The 21,373-nt window shown below is 39.9% G+C and overlaps 1 protein-coding gene across 1 annotated transcript in view; it reads right to left on the bottom strand.

Moving 5' to 3' along the window:
• Window positions 1-21,373, bottom strand: part of SLIT3 (slit guidance ligand 3) — a 509,126-nt gene that overhangs the window by 474,959 nt on the left and 12,794 nt on the right. The window contains exons 2-3 of the mRNA XM_026098439.2: window positions 6,433-6,504; window positions 698-769 (exon numbers count right to left, since the gene is read on the bottom strand). Coding sequence (XP_025954224.1) covers window positions 698-769; window positions 6,433-6,504 — 144 coding nt within the window. The remainder of the gene's footprint in view (window positions 1-697; window positions 770-6,432; window positions 6,505-21,373) is intronic.

Raw genomic sequence — 21,373 nt, 5'->3', positions numbered from 1 at the left:
CTAAACAATACACCCAACTAAAAGCAACAACTGGATTTCGCATTACTTTCACACTTCTCGACACTAAAGTTGACTTATCATACTTCTACAGGGCCAATAGTTTTGCAAAACTCAGGTTTTGCATTAAGAGACATCTTTAACAGTCTTTTTTTTTTGTCTTCACTAACCAAAGCAGCAGAAATCTAGCACTGTACCCTGGTATCCACTGATAAAGGTGCCATTATGCAAGTGTAAATCAAATGGAGCTGATTAGAAAATAAAATCCAAAGGCCACTTTTAAAATTCTCTGGTTCTCAAACAGAGGATACAACCACGACTTTTATTAGCATTGATCAGACTTCTTTTTTCTTTTTTTCTTTCTTTTTTTTTTTTAAATAAGCAAAGCCTCTTCACCTGTTCCCCAGTCATAAAAGTCACCGAGATAACATCCTTCTGATAATGTCAGCCGCACCAGAACCTTAACGGCATTTTTACTTTCTTGGCAAGGAATTTTATTTCTAGTATAAACTATCAATGTTAGTATGTATTAAGTCAACTGTGCTTAAAAGCAATTTATAATGTATGGCAGGTACCCAGCTCTATCTTTTTTATTAAAGGAAGCTCTTTTTATATTTATGGAATATGATGAATAATCATTGAGACCAAGGCAGAAAAACTCTAGTTTTTTTTTTATAGGCATATAAATAGAGATACTTACAGCCGTTCGAGTTGCTTTAGATCCTGAAATGCTCCACGTTCTATCACGCTAATCTGATTTTCTTCCAAGTGTCTGCAATTCCAGAAATACAAGTTAATTTTAACACAACGGAATAAAATTTTTCCCACTTCTCTTCACATATGCTATACAGTGCTTTTCATAGAAACACCAGGAACAGTCATAATTAGAGATTTATAAAAGAAATCTGGACAGAACAGCGCTGTTTTTCGTGGTCACCAACAGGAAACTGAGCTCTCTTCTGGAATTTCTTTCGCGACACAAGCTGCCTCCTGGCTGCCAGGATTCGGCAGACGCTGCTGTCCCCACGCGCATGTAACCGTAGCCATTACGCTAAGAAGGGTGCGGGCTGAGAGGCTGGTTGCTGCACTGTCAGCGCTCCTGTTCCACGTAATGTAATTAGGGAGGGATGACCGACTCCAACAGTCGACAGCAGGAAGCCAGTGTGCGACGTATTTTTTGTCCAGCTTTGTGTTCTGCAAACGTTTCAGGCTTGCCCCAGAGTAAACCTTTTACCAATAACCCACAGCTGCTCAGTCTCCCCAAAAATGCAGCCGTGCCGACTACGCGTGACAACTTTACACAGTCCTGCTGCAGGACCGAGGGTGCAAACCTCAAGGAAAACCCCCTGGTTTCCAGTGCCTGACCCTGCTTCTCCTCACGCGCCGAGGCCGAGGCGAGGATCAGGGTGCAGGCGAGGGGGCCTGACCGCGCGGACAACGCAGTGCAGAAACGCCTCCTCACTCACACGCAGACCCTCTGCGTAGGCACAGGGGAAGCCAAGGTGCAGAGACACCAACGGCTCCACTAAAGCCAACGGCCTCCTCTCCCTGTGCTACCTTCAAGCACATACCCAGGCACACTGACGTAACTGAGCTAAATCTCCAGGCCCTCTGAATATTTTGTGTGGCTTCAGCTAACTAATAGAAAGGAAGAACCTCACACACAGTAAGTCTGGGCTCAACCAAGACAACAAGTGAACAAGCACTCGCTCTCATCTGCTCCCAACAGCTGCACCTCCCCGCACCCAACCCTGCGAGCCTTCTCAAGGGAGTCATCCAGCGAACTCGATGCAGGTTGTCAAAGACAGATGAGAGTGTCCACAACTCAGACTGGGGAGGGGGAAGCAAGAGCAAGACACATGTAAACTGCAGAAGCATGTTCCTAAAAGGAAGAGGAACAAAAAAAGCTGCCTGAAGAAGGAATAAAAAAATGAAGGGATAGGGATAAAAGGAAGAAATATGCAAGGCAAGGGTTTGCATGCAAGCTGTCAGTTTGAGACTTGAGGCTTTCATACTCTTCTGCCAGTTCCTGCAGGACTCACTCAGCTGGTGTCCTCCTCCTACTGCCTACAAACAAGGCGAGGCTACCTTCCCAGGAACTCAGGGACATGCTCACTGCGCCCCCATCACACACACACAGGGGCGGGGGGGAAATAGGGTGTCAGTAACACAGAAGAGCCAGAGTGATGAAGAGATCGTAAGAGAAAGCTAAGAAAAATGAAAAACACCTTGAGGACTTCTACAGACCCAGCAGTTCAGCTGCACAGAGTAAGAGGAAGAAAAAACTGGGATATATACCACTTATGACCAGAACATGGAAAGGGAAATACATGACAAAGGAAAAAAAAAAAAAAAAAAAAAAAAAAGAGAGAGAGAGAGAAGAAAAAAAGGCAAGTAGCAAACTGCAGCAAGTCATATAGTCCAGATGGTAACACATGGGAGGACTCCAAGTCCAAGAGATCTGAGCCAGTACTTTGGAAAGCCCCTCACAGTCCCTCATTTCATCAGAATTGCATACAATCCTGTAGTCCTTGCACAAAGCAGCCACCATATTCTTGGAAGTGGTCTGAGTTACATGACCTTTAGCTGCTGCTAGCGCATGCCTGGGGCCTTGTACAGAGTCTGCAAATTCTTGGCGCTGCGAGTTTGTACGTTCCTGCAGATTCAACAGGACTGCTGTCTGCAGAGCTTATCAGCTCTCGGAAGACTTTGACATACTACTTCTCAGCACACACTTATCCTTCTCTTTGGCCTGCTTTTTTCTGGTAACCATCTTCGCCCACACCCACAGGTTCCTGCAGAACCCCTTCCCACAAGCTCGCACAGAAGGGGCCTTCAGGAGAGAAGCTCTTCAGGAAGAGCAGGGATTGTGGAAAGGCAAATAACCATCAAGCATAATAGGTTAACCTCATACTCTGGAAGCTGTGCTGGATTTCTAGGCAAGATTGCAAAATTTATCATTCAGATAATTGTCTGACCTTCACTATCAGTATAGACAGAACATCATTCCACACCAACTAATCCGCAGCTTTGAGCCCAGATCTTTGCTTCAGATTCAAACTGTAATTGAAATAAAGTGTTTTGTACATGTACCTGATCTTTAACCAGCAATTAAAAAAAAAAAAAATTGCCTATCTTTAAATTCTTTCAATGGTCAATTCTGCTGTGACCTGAAAACTTAACATTTTATCAATGACTTGCCCAATTTGAACTTTTCCCTTTGGCCTTTTTCCTTTCATATATCTGCTTAAGAGAAGTATCTATCACTGCCTTTTTGCTCCTCTCACCCTGATAGCAAGCTGATTAAGTCCATCACCAACAGATTTCATCATCAATGACTAAATAGCTTAGACAAAATTTCGCATCATAGAGTGGTAAAAGCCCTAGTCCAAGCATACACCAACTGGTCCCAGTCGAACTTGATTTGCCCTCTAGTGCATACTTCAGCTGGAGATGGAGCATTCTGCACCTTGAAGCACTGAGCTTTGCTTTATTGTTGAGCAGTGCAAGATCAATAAGAAGAAAAAATCCTGTAGGAAAATGTATGCTGGTGCTTTTCTCACCAATTCTGCTGACCAAGCCAGTGCATTGAAATAGTTTCTCCTCTCTGTAATAAAGCTTTTAAACATTAATTATTTTGCTCATTTTAAACACTAACATTGCCTTGATGTCCTGCAGGCAATAATATCTATTGATTTAAACTGGAGTTATACACATTCAAATAAAGATACTCTGAAATGAGGCTGTTATGCTTTTATGATCTAGTTTTCACATAGACAAACATGAAATTCTGTTCTGCCTAATCATCACTTATGTAGTAGCCATACAAATATATTTTAACATTACAATGAAGTTCCTTATTCTTCATATATTAGAGGACAAAACCAATATAAAATATGTATTTTCTAAGAGCTGTATTCCAGTTTTAGCTCTTATGACTTCTATGTGGCAAATATCATACGCTATCCATAATGAAGGCTGAACAAACACATCATATAAACCTGCAAGGTACACAGGAAAAAATTCAAATTAATAAGAGGGTAGTTGCAGATTTTGCTTCTTGTTAAGGCCATTAAGGCTATAAATGACTGCAGTGGCATCTGGCAATATCTGATACTACAGTCAATGGTAAAAAACACAGTGAAACCAAAACAACTATTGACATAAATGATATCATAATATCTGTAAACAGCATTTTAATACAGACTTCCAAAATGGTATTGACAGTTGGGTAGGAGCCAAGGAAATCTAAATGACACCATTGCTACAGATGACAGAAATAACACAGGGGAAAAAAAGTCTTTCAGTGGATTTGAACTATTTCCCTAGTACATGACAACTTCTTCTAAAAGAGTTAAGGTAGTAGCAGAAAAGACTTCATTTTCATTGACAGCATCCAGGTTATTCATTAATTGAATCATCACTAAATTAATGTAACATTCATTTCAACAGTAGCAGTTTTTAGGACTTACTTAAAAATGTACTGAGAAGAAAATGTTAGTTGCAGAAGGCAATCATAAGAAACACAAAGGGGGAACTGGAGAGGTTGGGTGTTTCTTAACTCTTGACATAGCCACTCGTTTCAGAGAAAGGTGAATAGAGCAATAAAACCAACTTGTCTCTATCAGTGCTGACATCAACTGAAGATTAGGTTTTAATTCTAAGATTTAGTGACTGGCGTAAAGCGCACAGTCTAGCAAAAAAATAATTCTAGTGAGCTAGATGGCATGGACAGAACGTGGTTACTTCTATGTAAATGGCATTTGATAAACAGCAAGTAGATATGAAATCTTTAAAAAATGTTTGAACTTTATCCTTTACTTGCCTACTGTAAAAAAAAGAATAATTTCATATTTCAGAATAATTTTCAATAAAAAAGTCTTCGCCAGTGCTTTTATATATATATATATATATTCACACAGACTCAGTCTCCCTGACAAGGTAGTTAGCAATGTTTCTCACCAACACTTGCCAACTTGCATTGCTACACAACACGCAGTGCCCAAGCACAAGCCCAGCAAAGGCTGAAATCAACAGTAACCTTAGTTGAGAGCTCAAGAAATACAGAGAGCCTCAAAGCTTATCCTCAAATAATTCAGCACATCAGAAACTATTTTGTTTCTGTCTTATCCAGCTGTTCTCTCTCATATACACATACACATTTATCTCTATATATTTGAGTTATGTCTAAAATTAATGCAATGAATTTTATTTCCAGAAAGCAAATACCAGACCCCCACAGTATTTTTGGCTGAAATGTCAATATGTATGCTTGTTTCGTGATTTGAAGAAGAACTAAATTATTAGATGTAATTTAGAAGACCTGTTTGAGAAATTTCAGGGGAAAAATTAATTCCCATTAAACAGAAAATGCCTCTGACTTTTTCTGGAAGGATGGAAACAACTTCTTCATTTTGTTCTTTTCCTTGTAGTACCAGAAGCAAATATAAAATCTAATTACCTAATACTCAAATTTATCCAAGCTCAAATTAAATGCTGAGATATTTCTCAATGAAACCCAAAGATACCTTAACAACATATCTATTTAAGTAACTCCAGTTATGACTCCCCCATCTCATTCAAAACTGAAAGCAAATATGCTGCAGTCAGCCAATTAAGATAGGAGTAATATCAAGCTAACTTCAAAAAATCAAATCTATTTCTTGTTCTTTTAACCCAAGATTGTTTTCGCTCAAAAATTTCTATGTATAATTATAATAGATACCTATTAAGTGGTACCTAATTAATAGATACCTATTTTCATCATTAATTTGATGGTTCCATTTGAGATTCATAGAAGCTAAAATATGAAATAAAAAAAATGACAAGTTTCCTTTATTAATCTGATATTAGAATAAAGTTTTGTAGTTACATCGGTCCTTGAGCATCAAAAGGGGAATTCAGAAGTACGGCTGAGCTCCTGACTCAACTTCTAGATCAAGAGACAGCATCGCCTATAGCTTTTTTTTATTAAGTATTTCATATTAAACTAAAAAATAATCCAGTTTTCTTTTCATACAAGTCCTAAAGCTTTCATATATTCTGAAATCAAATTATGTTTAAACTTTTGCAAACTGCTCTTGATGGGACTGTACCTTAAGGTGGCCCAAATCTGAAAGACCTATTTCCTACTGTTTCAATGTAATTGATTAAAGCCTAAGTGATTCTAAAGCAGACCAAAAATTTTAACATAGCATTTAATGAAAAGCTAAACAAGAAATACAAACAATTAAACAGCTCTGAAACTACATTTTTTTAATATGGAACTTCAATTTACTGTTTCATGTTGTAAACTGGACTGTTTCCTGGTTTAAGATACTAGTAACTGGATAATACACAAATCACTAGCATCTGATCTCTAGCATTACAGACATTCCTAGTAGTAGCAGCCTAAAATAGTCTTTTAAAGAAAGTCAAGTTTTACTTTATACTCACAAGACGCGGAGATTCTTCAGTCCCGCAAAATCCGTCTTCGTGATTCTTGTGATATTATTTTTTTCTAGATCACTGGAGAGAGAGAAAAAGAAAAAAAACAAACACAGAGCATTCAGGCAATATAACTGATACCAAGATGCAGTTAGGAGAAAAGTAACTCCATCAGTGGAGCATTATCAACAGCTCAAATTGCACAGACCAATTTTTCAATTAAAATTTCAAAAAGCAGTTCAGCAGTTCCCATTACTACATTGCTCTCATACAAGAAGTTTCTCGCATCAGTGCTCATTCTATGCTTCTTTCTCTCTCGAGACCCCAATTTCCTAAAGGCAAAATATCTCAAGACCCAGATGGTGAAACAGAGCTGAACTGCAGCACTCTGCCTCAAAACGAAGATCAAGCTCTAGTGGTAATCTAACCCCAAGCGAGTCTAGCCTGCGGCTGGAGAACTGCTTACATCCGTGAGCAGAACTCTAATGCTACCCAAATGAGAAGAAAAATTGCAAAATTCAGGAACAGCATTAGCTTTTTTCAAGCTTTCTAACTGGGCAGCCTCTTGATAGGAATTTTTTGGAAATTGTGGTTTTCAGAAGATACTGTTAATCACACTGACCCGTTTCCCATGTATGCTCACCCTTTGCCAGTTCACAACTTCTCTCTTTACTTAAGCTCCCAATTTTCCAACACCTCTGTTATTCAGCAACGCATCACTCTGGCATGGTCCTATGCCAAGCATTACCTCCCGCACTGTTTCAGTCTGCGCTAATTCATATTCTAGATTCCAAAACTGAATAAGTAACTGACATCTTTTCAGTGACAGGGAAAAGCCCTGCAACCAGATCCTGGGCTGGCCAGTTTTCTGCAGCTTTTCTTTGGAGTGAGCACACCAAAAACACTGAAAAGTTTAATACCTAATTTGTATCTTAACAGTACAGACATAAGAACAAAATACTCTTTAGTTAGAGTCAAACTCTATTCAAGTCATAATTCAAGGGATGTATAATTTGATACTCCATGCAAGACTGGTCCCCTCCTTAAGGAGGGTACACTAGCATTTAATGCCTCTAGACACGCAACAAACTCAGAATAGCCCCCCTTGTTTCCCGATGTAAAGACTCTTTTTGTCATTTCGGAGGTCTGCTTATGTCTCTTTTCCTTGTTCTTCAGAAAAGCGTACTGATACCTGCTGGTGCCACGGGCCCTGTGTTGCTCTCTGCTCCCTCTGGACTTGCCCTTGCTGGGCATCAGCAGGAGCTCTCCCAGGCGAGCCTGCTCCAGGGGACAAGGCGGTTTGCGCTGCCTGCCCCAGTGCTAGCCAACAGGCACGAGGCCAACGGCCAGCCTTTCCCCCCGACCTCCAGCCATGCCTACTTCAACATAATGAACAGTACGCGGCAAACTTGTATCGAACTAATAAAAACAGATATACGCTCCATCATATAACCGCAAATTTGTTGCGAGCGTCAGAGGGTTTTCTAGATGAAAGCAGCCTTTTATATGAAAATGAATTTTCTAATATTGGAGTCAACTTCCCCACCCCCCGCCCCGAATCACATTTTACAGTCACTGAAAGCTGCTAATAAACCCCAGACATAAGTCTTTGGGTAACAGTTTTCATGCTAAAAAAAAAAGCATTCATTTTTTGTTCTGAAGATCACAAGATTGTAAACAACAGATTTGACAAATTTTGTTGTCTATAGTCATTAGTGAAAAAAGATTGAATATGAAAAACTAATCACGAGGCCAGAAATTTATTTCATAAAAGGGAAGATGAGATCACAAATTCACAGTGGAAAGCAGAAGCTTCACCTATTCATTTCAGTTTTACCACAGCCCCAACATGAGCGTGCGCCGAGATACCCCTCTCCTGCATTAAGGCGGCTCAATTTCTCTCCCCTTTCAAGTAAACTTCAACAAGACAGAACGCAAGATTACAGGATTACTTTTACATACGCTTGGCAATCACCTGAAACCTGCACAACCCTTGACCCTGAACTAATTTTGGAAACACAGAGAGATGTTCTCAAGTACTGCTTCAAGTTGAGTATTTCTGTAGGTACAAAAAAGGAATGCAAGGAAACAGTAGGACTAAGAAATTCCAGACATACCTTCACTATTATGCTTGTATTTTGACAAATGCTGCATTGAAGCTGTCCTAGGCAGTCATTTAAGTTCCCACAAGTAGTATTATAAGCAGAATGCGAAAGCCTTTGAAGAGTTGAGAACATTTTAATCACTTGCAATCATTCTTATAGCATCCTATGGGGGGGGGGGGGGTGCTGGCTTGCACCATTTCCAGTAGTTTTCTATTGTACATGCACTGCCATACAAGGCACTCAGGATGACTGCTACTTGCACCTATTTTTTTCTCTTCCCTCCAAACCCTATCAGTAGGGTAGACCTACTGCTTCTACGAAGAAATACGTGAATGTTCAAGCATAAGTTATTAAAATTATTCCCATTTTATTTTCAAGGCAAGATCTTTTTTTTCTGCCACCATGAAGTTATATTCCTCTAAATTATCAAATGAAAAGCAATTGTCATGGTAACAAACTTCATTTTTCTGGAGTAAATCACATTGTCAAAGAAAAGACAATTACGTATTCTGAAGTTTAAGCTTGTTAAAAGGTATATTTTCCTCATCCAGAGGAGAAACAGAACTGATTTCCTAGTATACCTATTAATTTCCCAAAATACTTCTAAACATGAAAACACAAAGTTTTCTAAAATGAACATTATCCTCCATTCATCAACAAAATTAAATATTTAGATGAATGCAGATAATTGTACTGATTCATCTAGGAAAATAACATTCATATTCCTAAACATACCTAACTGCTCTCTCACGTGGTCCCTATCTAAACCTCAGATGCAGACCAACATGGAATTAGCTCCTTTTTATGTCATTTTACCATGCTGATGCATTCAGAGAAATCTCTTACTGAAACTGGAGAGCTAACTAAAAAAAAACTAAACTCAAAACAGTACTATGCCATTACAACTGAAGGTAGTTTGGCACCTAAAAATAGAAGTTTGCAAAGATGATGATTAAGCTCACAGTTTATACTGAAAAAAAATAGGCATATATGTCTACAATATCCATACCAGGGACAAACCAGCTACAGTTTTGATATCTTTGCCTTTTTGGTGCTGCAACTTAAATTTGCCATAGACAACAGGAAGAACAGACTAAGGATTAATCATGAAAAAAAATAAAATTAAAAAAAAAAAAAAGCTTAGGCCAATAATTCTAACTAGTCTACATTTGTCCATAGTCAGATTTTTTTTTACTGAAATCTGCCATTGAAAGTTGCAGTCACATGGACATGGATGCACGCATAACACTTTTTTCCAGCAATCTTTTTCAAACACTTGCTATAATCAATCCTAGCATGAATCTCTCTAGTGTATAAGCAAGACATTACCAAGATTAAAGGTAATTAAGCAGTATGCGAGAGGCACTAGAGTGCAAAACAAGTTTGTTTTATAGCATCAAAATTCATTTCTGAGGGTTATTTATAAATGTCAAAATACTACTAATGAAAGACTCAAGTGACAAAATAGCTTCAAAATAAATAGAATAAACTTGTAAGAGTCAGTTTAAGTGTCTTAATGCAGGATATACCTAAATGATCGAAGAAATAGCTTCTCCTGTCAAGAAACTATGTTCCTTCTCACAGCTAGGAACTAATGATAATGGTAAGCAGACGGGGGGAAAAAAATCCCTTTATTTCAGCTATAAGAACAAGCAAAAGAAATACAGTATCCTTACCTAACTTGGGTCAAATATACTTTAAAAAGGTCCATTAAAGAAAAAAAAAGAAAGACAACACAACTACATGGTACTTTCATTGCATGTTCCCGCTATTCTTGTCCATTTGCATTTATTCCTCTCTCGATTGAGCCTTGATTTTCTTGAAGAATACCTTTGACTCACTGTCTGTATTTTTCTGCTTTTCCAGGTTAATTTCTCTGTGCTCTCAGTTCAGTTCCTCTATCCTAGTGCACCATGAACTATTCACTGGTGCACCAGGGTAAGCTGACTGCAAGCAGCATTGGAAAAAATTAAGTCTGGAGGAAGCAATACTCAGATAGCTTTCGTTTCACTTTCATGTCGTTTTCCACCTGCTTTGCATGCCATTCCTTCAGAAGTTTTGCCTTGCCTGTGTCTCCAAAAAGGTCTACCAAAACACAGCACTCACGTGGTCAGAATTTGCCCGACCAGCTCTGGATCAGCCCACGTCCCCAAAGCAACGTCGTCCCAGTGGCCCAGCTTTTGGGACCATGTTCTCAGTACAGTTTCACTCAGCTGAAGTAGGTGTATGTAGAACTGCATTCCTGTCATATATCCATGGCAAATCTTTTCTTTCCTCCCTCTTTCCCCCCCTCAAGCCTGTAAGTGAGACCAGCCCCAACACGTCAGCTCCGGAGAACACTGCTGCTAACCCGCGCTCTGCAGGATATGCAGCGCCCTATTCCGGGAAACACTTTCTATAACACTTCTTGATCAGTACACATCCTGAGATTGCTTTTCCTCTACTCCTTTAAGAACGATACAACCTATATTTGTACTCAGTCCTCAAATCCAACCATTCCAGGAAGTCTTCCTGAAGATTGGTAACCAAGTCTAATGTTCCCTTTTCTGTAAGTAAAATTATTTGGACAATGCTCTAACTGTAACAGAACTGTTCATCATTAAGTTCAGCTTTCCTTAAACTGTTTGGTATTTTATTGAGAACTGCCTCCTCTGCTTTAAAAAGCAGCAGTACTCTTCTGAGCATTGACCTGTTCCAGAAAAGCCCTCCCTCAAGGCTCCTCTTCCAGTTGAAGGAAAACAGATTAAAACCTCGATGAACTAGGTAACACTTCCTCCTCCTGTTCACAGTAGGTCTAACAAAACTGCTGAAAAGCCGATTGCCACAGGTTAACCCATTTGTCAGTTAAATTCTGTGACTGTGAAGTTACTGAACTGTTGCAGACATTAGTGGTTTACAGCTGGTGTTTGTGGGCAACATAATATTTTATGTTTCCTTTATAAAAAGCTTGGCAGCTGATTATGGGCTCACTAGTGCGTTTCAGATACAAAAACCTAAACCTTCACATCTAGTCTTAATTGGCTTTCAAATACATCACTGTTCAGGAGAACTGCTGGAAGCAATCACAGAAACGGCTTTGAAAAGAAATTATTTGGGTCAAAGACATGGAGAAATTTATACTGTAATCCTAAAGGTGAATTCAGTTGACATCCAGTTTCAACAAATACCACATGCAGATACGTTCATTCTAAGATAAAAATCACATTGTGCAGAAATCCTGCATTTTCCATAATATGTGGGGCAAGTGGACCTTAGATCTTACTCTACACACCTATCTCGGCCCATGTGTACACAAGCCCAGTTACTATTCTTTGTCCTTTCACATTCAGATAACATTGTCCCAAAGAATATCAAGAAAATCCAACTGAGGAAATTGGTGACTTCTTCCAGTCTTCCTGTCTATCAGCAGCTCACTTGATACCACTCACACACTAAGAGGAAAAGAAACTGAACCTGTGATCTACACCAGTTCTAGTAATGCTGTTGATATTATGTCTCTCCTGCCATTTTATTTCTCATTTTAGCATACAACACATTAAAGACAATGCAGGCACAGCGACAGGTTTAAGAAAACATAGACACTGAAGCAATCATTTCAGTGGAAATGGAAACATGAATTAGATTGGAATGGTACAAGACATCATGAAAATGAGTTCAGACTGAACTGTTAAAGTGAGCTTTACTCATAAACATGTCCTGCTATGCTCTAATAACAATCTAATTCAATACACATTTTGTAGATGCTGAAGACCAAGTCACACAGTGTACAAACAGGAATGTTTGGAGCAACTGGAGCAAATCCTGCTTCGTAGTAAGAATTCCTCTGAACTGCTTCATCTTTCATTCTTCTCTAAAGACAATTTAGTGAACTTAAACCAGATATTTAAGAGTTTTAAAATGTCTCCGGCATTCTCTGGAGCATGTCATTATGCAGCTTCAAACAGCATTAGAAGTGCATAGATTTCCTCTGTTCAGTTGACAATTATTCTGCTGAGCTGCCAAACTCTTCCAACACATCTGGATACTGTTCATCTGAAGCCTCACCCTCATCCTGGAAATTTATAAAATTTATGACTTGAAGAGTAAGTTCATTTGTCATAGTTTTATTATACCATGTGCTAAAATCACTGGACTCTATATTCTGTCTTCTAGACTTTTATACTTTGGCAAATAAATATGCCCATGCTAGACATTGCTGAGCCTATAATTCATTAATATACAAGATTGGAATAGAGTTTGACAATGCATCAACAACACAATAAATATCACAAGTTTTATAGAACAACCAATAACCAAAGGTAATCACACACTGAATTCTTGTTTCAATCTTAAAACAATAATTCAATACTTATATACAGATCCAAATCCTTATACAAAACTCCAAACCTTATATACACAAGGATGCAAAAATTGAAAGTGACATGACCTGTCAGATTGTAGCAACTCCCTATTACTCAGACCTCAGTTTGCTACCTGCTGACTTCCACGTACATTTTCATCTCCAAGGTAATCCAAAACTTGTTCCCTCATCATAGTTCTAGGTCTTAGACATACTCAGGTGAATCCTTCAACTAATGCCACAGCTCTCCTAAGACTCGAGTATTTTCATCTAACTCTCCACTTTGGCCCAGGGATCTCTTTCTTTTTTTCTGCTCTGTAGCCAGAAAGACATAACTAGACAACCAGAACTAGCTGCAAAGTCAGAAACCTTGCACAGCTGGTTAGGTCTCAGCGCTACCCCCTACCACATCCCTTTTTCATGTCCGTGAGGTTTGGGCACAGTACGAGGTCACAGGCACACAAAACCATCTTGGCTTGGTGGTCCTACTCCAAGTAGTGCCTTTGCATTAAGACAGGCTATTTAATGCACCTTCTTTTTTAAGCTGCATTTTTTTCTGACCTGGGAAACCACCAGAGTCTAGGCCCAACACCGCTAGCTTTTGGTCAGGAAAGAAGTTGCCTGAAGTTAGTTGTTTTGCTGAAGAAACCCAGTTATTTCATTTGTTTAAAGCTATTCATTGTCAATAGGTTTCATACAGCAAAGTTCTCCTTTTCTTCAGGGAACTCTGGAGGTCCCAGACTAGCCAATGCAGTAGCATTCTTAACAACAAAACTGAAAATCATCTCCAATTTCCAATAGTTTCATGGCAGTGGCTGATTTTGCATCTCAGTGATAAACACCACAAGTCCTAGATGGGCACTATTTAGGAAACTATTTATTAATCCATGTCTCTAATCTAGCAAAGCATTACATGAAATGAATAAATATGCAAAGTAAGAGTAAGCTGGTATCTTAAGAGAATTTAGAGCAACAGTTGCAACTGCATTCAAATTTTCAGATATTTTTCCATTTATATTAAGAGGCAAAGAATTCAATAAAAGCAGTAGAGAAACTGTAAACTGTGTTTATCAAGAACTAACTGCCACACACTTCAAAAAACAGCTATCCTGCCCAAGTTACACACCACTATGATTCTTTCGTAACCAGCTGCTTCTCACGGAGGTAAAGATAAAAGTCATAGAACCTGAAGCCCAAAATTTAGTTTCTGTTCCTGCTAATTAAGTTTTCTATGTGACTACCACATACCAGCTCAAATCCACACACATTTGTGTCATGTTTGAGTTGCACACAAATCAACATAAAATCTGCTACTCTGAAAACAGTCTTGATTAAAACAGCACCCAACATAGTCTACATAGAAGGTCCATTTTTGTTCCTTTCACTTTTTGGATCCCACCACCACCACAGGCTGCATAAAATTTGTGTCTCACACAGAACAATGCACTCGGGAATTAACAAAACCATCTCTTCCCTAAGAGCCAAACAGGTCTGAAGCCAACGTGAATCTAGAGCTCACATTAAAATAAACATCAACTAGGATACAATTCAAGGAACATCAGAAAGTTCCTGAGAAATAGAAGAAAATTTATAATTTTCTTATAAATTTAACAATGACATTTTTGAGAATATAGCGAGTATACCTCTCTGTGATGTTTTTCTTATGCATTTGTAACACAGTTAGAAATATTTATTTTAAATGATAGTTCAGCTTGGCAGTAACCCACATTCAAAATGTAGCAGCCAAACTTCAAGTGATAATGATTGAACCAGGACTCCTGAATCTAAAGAGTTACTGATATTTTGCATTAGCCCAATTCCTCCAAATAACTCAAGCAGCACACACGCTTGGGAAACAAGGCTTTTATTGTTTTGCCAGTACATTGCTGAAGGACTTTGTCAATCCGAACCACCTGCTAGAATGACAGCTGAGTCATCCCTTTAAACTTTTCCTGTTGGGTTTGTTTTCCCAACCCCCAGTCACTGTGCAAGGTAACCACCAACACAAATACACAACACCTGAACTGCAGGAAACCTGTGTTTTCGTGGGTGAGTTAACCATTCACTTGGCTAGCTACTGCATTCTGCAAATGCAACCATGAGGAGCACTTCTTCGTTTTTAAAAATGCTCCCTGCAGAGTTGGAGGCAAAAAAGGTCTTCAGTAAGGCTTATCTCTCTCTAGGCGCACTTTGGTGGTTAGTTTGGTAACGTTAATGCTGTACCCGTTAAGAGGAGAAAAATGCACTCCCTTATGCATGGATGTATCCATTTCTGTATGTGGGCTTTTGGCTTCCTTGTTCTTTACACACCCTGCATCTGTTTCATTTTAACTATTTTCCAGAATTTCTGCTATGGAGTTAATTTGGCTTTAATGGGTATAGACTGCCACTAGCCTCTTAACCTTAAATGACTGTAATTCCCTATAAAAGCACTTGGCACTTCTCTTGTGCCTCCAGTCCAAGAACTTCAAAGTCACCATGATCAGCTACTCAGTTATAACATTGCCCCGAAGCCCTCTGGCAGAACAATCTGCATATCTTCAGATTTAACATATTTTCATCTCAACTTAAGCAATGCAGGAACGAAAGACTTGGGACTGGATTTTATGAAATGCGCAAATTCCATTAGTTTCCAAATCACTTGCTTAAGAACGAATATCCCTTGTAAAGACAAAGACAGGAAAAATTGCAAAATCATAGCCAGCTAAAGTTTATTTTATTAAAAGTAGGTGGTACATTCCGCCTCTGTAAGATTTAACTTATTTTTCTTCTTAAACCAAAATGGTCAAATGATTAATTTTCAAAGGACCATGAAAGAGTATTTGTTTACTGACTTCTAGGTAGACCAATACTCTCTAAATATTTCACGTGACAACTAATTGTAAAGATGTTCTATTTTTCCAAACTAATTCTAGACTGTTATAACATGATTGACATCTTTTTTTCAGTTTCCTTAAGAAATACCCTGCAGAGTGGAAGCAGCTAGAGACAGCTAGTCATCTAGCCAGCTGTTTCCACGGTGCAACAAGAAGTATAAGAGCTATCAATCTTATTGCACTGCTAACAACCCTTTTGCCTCCACACTGTTCACACTCAAGCACATGAAGGACAACAAGGTGACTGGAAAGAGCCAGCTTCAACTTACACAGCTGTACCAAATCCTGCCTGACCAACCCCATCGCTTTCTGCGATGAAGTGACAAGAAGACATGTCCATGGACAAGAAAGCAGCAGTAAATGTGTTACCTTGACTTCAGCAAGGCCTTTGACACAATCTCCCATAGTATCTTTATATCCAAACTGGTGATATACGGACTACATAAAAGATAAGCTGGGTGGAAAACTGGCTGAACCACTGGGCTTAGAGGGTGGTGATCAGCAGCTGATTGCCCGCGGTGTCCCTCAGGAATAAAAAAAAAAAAAAAAAGGGCCAAAATTGTCTTTTTTTTTTTCTTCATTAACGACCCGGAACACAGGGCAGAGCACTCATGCGGTAAGTTCACAGATGATACCCAACCAGAGGGAGTGATCAATGTACTGCAAAGGCAGGGCTGCAATCCAGGAGGACCATAACAGGCTGGAAAACTGGACTGACAGAAACCTCAAGTTCAACAGAAATAAATGCAAAGTCCTGCACCCAGGAAAAAATAAGCCCATGTAACAAATACAGTCTGGGTGGTGACTGACCAGGGAGTAGCTTTGCAGAAAAAGACGTGGGGGTCCTGGTGGACCACAAAACATCACTCAGCAGCATACCCTTGCAGCAATGGAGGCCAACAGTAGACCAGACTGTACTAGCAAGGGTGTAGCCAGCAGAGTGAAAGAATGGATTAATCTCTTCTATTCATGATTTGTGGAAGCTCATCTATAACACTGTGTCCAGTATCAGGCTCTCCCTGTACTAGAAAGGCAGTGACCCACTGGAAGGAGTAAAGCAGAGGGCCAATAAAATGACTAGGAGGCTGTTGCATGCGACATACAGAGGCTGAGAGAACTGGGTACATTGAACTTGAAAAGAGGGTTAGGGGAAGATCTGACTGCAGTCTACAACTACACCTAGTAGGTAGTAAAATAGGAAAATATAGAAAAGATGGAGGCACACTCTTCTTGAAGACTCATCATGATAGAAAAAGAGGTAATTAATGTAGGTTTGAAACACAGGAAATTCCTACTAAAAATTAGGACTTCGTTTTTTGGTAAACAGTAAGGGTGGTCAAATATTGCAATGAGGCCCAGAGAGGCTGTGCAATCTCCACTGTTGGAGACACCCAAAACTCACCTGAACAAGACCCTAAGCAACCTGATCTAATTGGACCTGCTTTGAACAGAGGGTTGGACTAGAAGCGACCTCCAGAGATCCCCTCCAGCTTGAGCTGATCTATGATGGCATCCTGCAACAATAAATCTGTGACCTGCATCCTAACTCCATTCCAATTCTGACTTTACCTAATAGCGAACATCAAAATTGTTTGACACCACTGTGTTAGAGGACTCCCTCAAACTGCCTCGGCTCTGTCTGCCCACCACACACTCCTTGGCTGCTTTTGCCAGCAAAGACTCTCCAGTCCAAAAGCTGATAGTGCAAGATGTAGGCCACATACTCCTTCTCCATCCCATTAACCAAGTGTCAGAAGCAATTACAGTTGCCATGAGCCAGGAATTAAGTGGCTCCAGGAAACAGTTATGCTAGAAAAGAGGAACAAGGAAGAAAGAGTCAGTGCCTCCACAACCACCTTGTAGTGCAAACCCCTATTAAGTTCTGTGAGGGCAGGTCCCAATCCCCTCTCTCCTCTGCAGTAAGATCAAGTGGAGGAACGTTACTAGAGAAAAAACAACCCCTGCCAGAACCCACCAGTTCCTGGAAGGATTCAGAAATACTCTGCATAGCTTCAGTAACATGAGAACAATACTGCAGAGTGTGTTAACAGAGTAATTCTGGGATCTAGTAATTTTGACATTGTTTGTTATGCGTGTTAAGTCAGAATAACTTATGATCCAACATCTAATAATTTTTGTTGCTGTTGTTGCATAGCCCCACATGTAGGACACTGGATAGTTTCAGTCTCGAAAATAATTTAAATGGTAATTAAATAGACATAAAATAGCTCAAATGTACAAATTCTCTGCTGCAGTCCATAATGCTTTTCTAATGCACCCACACAATACAGCTTTTACTTCGAGAAAATTAGATGGTTCCTCCTGATTACAAAAGGCTTTCAGGTATGACTCAGTGTTTTCCTCCTGTTTGAACAATAAGAAAACTGATCTCAGAGGTTCTGCGAATAAGCTGTCCATCCTCAAGTCCATTACAGTAGTGCCTAGTCAATAACCCACATAAAGCATCCAAATGACCTGGAACTGCTTGCAGATAACGCATCTGTCCTCATTTTTATAGTAAGAAGAAAAATTACTTGGAAAATTGTAACTGCTAAAAAAAGCAGACAGGAAAGAATTACCTTTTGCAATTCTGCAGTCGCTATATTATCCATTGAGCAGACTACTATCAAAAGTCAAGTTTGAGACCTGCAGAACGCAGCATGATGAACTGAAGAATCAAGCAATTTAAATACCCCATTTCTTCCAAGGAAATGCATGTTTATCCCAGCCTGCGGGAACTCCTGACCAAATTTGAGAGTTTGCAGGTTTTACTATACAGAGAGCAAATGTTATGCTGGAAGAATAATGTTCTAAGTATATGCAGTACCTGTTATACTCCCATGCCCTTTACCTTTGTCCCTAGAGTTGTATAGTTACTCTTGGTTTGCTCCAGATCTCCCTTGACAGTGTCATCTGTGCCCTTGCGGATGAGAAAGAGAGCCTGCAAGAAGAACCAGGTCAAAAAGGGGCACAACTACAAATGCCTATAAATACACAGACTGGGAAACAAGCAGCAAGAGCTAAAGTTTGACTACAGATGCAGAACTAGGACATCATTGGAACGACTATGATGTGGTGGGACAGATCATACAGTCATATGTATGTTTGGTGATGGTTGGATGCAGGGTCTGCCACAAAGACAGGCAGGGAAGAAGAGGAAAGGAGGTTGCCCTTTACGCGAAGGAACCGCTCACATGGACAGAGCTCCTCTACAGAAAGGGGGACAGGCTCCTTGACAGCTTGCTGGTCTGGGTCAGAGAAGCCACAGTGAGGGTGGCATTGGGTGTGGTAGGAGGGTGAGGGAGGGGACAAAGTCTTCTCCAAGCAACTTGTGGAAGTCTCCAGACCACAGACCCTGCTTCTTATGAGAGGCTTTGATCTCCCCGACATCTGCTGGAAAGGAACCCAGTGGGAGGCAAAGAAGGCAGGAGGTTTCTGGAGGCTGTCAGGCATAGCTTCTTAACCTAACAGAGATGCTGGATGGGCCAACAAGAGGTGAGGCTTTCCTGGACCTGCTGCTCACAGGCAGGGAAGAACCGGTCAGGGTGTGATCATCAGGAGCATCCTTAGCTTTAGTGACCATGAAGCAATGGCATTCAATATGCCAAGGGGAGCGAGGAAGGCATGTAGCGGAGTGCAGACCCCGGACTTCGGGAGAGCAGACTTCAGCTTATTCAGGGAACTGGTAAGGAGGATCTTGTGGGAAGTAGCCTTGAAGAGATAAGGAGCTCAAGAGAGCTGACAGGTCTTTAAGGACAACTGTAGCACATGAACACTCCATTCGGGTACTGAGGAAAATGAGCAGGTGTATCAGAAGATGACCCTGGCTAAACAGGCAACTCATGACTGAACTTGAGTGCAAAAGGGGCACAAGCAGAGGCAGGGGTATGTTACACAGGAACACTGCTCAGGTATGCAGGGATGGTATTAGGAAAGTCAAAGCTCAGCTAGAGTTCAAACTGGCAAGGGACATCAAATACAAGAAAAGCTCCTAGCACTACATTAGCTGTGAAAGAATAGACAAGGAAAAGGTGATGATTTAGAGAACCAATGCCTTCTTTGCATCAGTGTTCACTGACAAGGTCTCCCAAGCCTTTATGCCTAAAGACAGAGGAAAGACCCATAGGCCCCTCAGTACAAGAAAGATGATGATAAACTTGAGCAAATCCAGTGGAGCTTCATTAAAACAGTCAGGGGTTTGGGTTCATGAGCTATGAAAAGAGGCTGAGGAAGCTTGGCTTGTTTAGCCTGAAGAGCAAGCTTTGAGAAGAATGAATAGCAGTCTTCCAATACCTGAAAAGAGGTTACTGAGAAAATAGAGCAAGATTCTTTGAGGCACACAGCAAGAGAAGGAAAAACAATGATCCCAAGTTGAAACAGGGGAGTTTCCGACTGTATAAAAAGCTTACTCTGAGGATAGTTGAGACCTAGAACGGGTTGCACAGAGATACTGCAGAATCTCCGTCCTCGATGTTTTTCAAGACTGGACAAAGCCCTGAGCAACCAGGTTTAAACTCAGTGTTGGCCCTGTTTTGAGCTGAAGGCTGGACCAGGTAACCTCCTGAGGTCCAGGCCAACCTGAAAATTTTATGATTCTACTTTTTCTACATATAAAAGGGTGAACTATGGGAAGGCTGGGAGGAGCAGAAAGGTTTAGAACTGAAGCACAAAGAACATTAGAGGAAATACTTTAAAACACAGTTGCTACAGAAATGTGATTTAATATGCAGAAGCCAGGATGTGCACATTTTTTAAGAAAAAGTGTAGTACTGTGTCATTTCAGCTCAAGCATCATTTTCATTCCTCCAAAAAGCTCCATAATCAAGGTTTATATGCACCTATTAAGGTGCATATAAAAAAACCCAATACTTCATTTTTAGCTTCTTGTTATTTCTTTTCAGTTCTCAAATTCTTCTTTTAATTAACCATGCCTATTTAAGTCCTAAAACCCTCTTCCCTCTTCCATGTCCAACACATACCAGCTGGTTGTATGGACATGTAGGTAGCTACCACATCAGTTCGGCAGTTTTCAAACGAAGACCAGACATTTATATAGGTAGAAAGCAGACAGCTTCAAACATTCTTTGGGCTGTATTTTCACTCAACTATCAAACACATAATCTTCATGGTGATATCAACAGACATGTACCTGCACTTCACAGCATCTCAAATAGGCATATATTGTTAGTCAATGTAAAACATGGCCTCTGTGATGCCTGAAATTCAGCAAATTGCTCTAAGAAGTACGAGCATCATTTAGAGCTAAGGTCATTACTACGATTTAAGGCAACCATTTATCTTTTCACAAAACTTTTAAGCCCATTGTGGAAAATTTTTTATTCTAATTTAATGTTAACTGAGAACTGTATGAACTGAATACACTAAGGAAAGCAAGAAACCAGTGTTTTTCATGAGCCTTCTCCCTGACTTCTAGATACTTTTTTTTTTTTAATCTCTATATAATCAAGCATTACACACACACACAGGAAAAGAATAATGCATGTAAACTCCAGCAACATTTGTATTGCTTTATTCCAGTGCATTTAAGTCCACATTTCATCTATGTGGTACTTCCTGAATATAACTCGGTGGAGAAACTGGAATCTGTTTAGTTGCTGTTCCCTAATACA

Source organism: Dromaius novaehollandiae, chromosome 15, assembly GCF_036370855.1.
Source record: "Dromaius novaehollandiae isolate bDroNov1 chromosome 15, bDroNov1.hap1, whole genome shotgun sequence".
NCBI classification, from domain to species: domain Eukaryota; kingdom Metazoa; phylum Chordata; class Aves; order Casuariiformes; family Dromaiidae; genus Dromaius; species Dromaius novaehollandiae.
The sequence above is the reverse complement of the archived record's forward strand: the minus strand, read 5'-3'. Positions and strand labels throughout refer to the sequence as shown.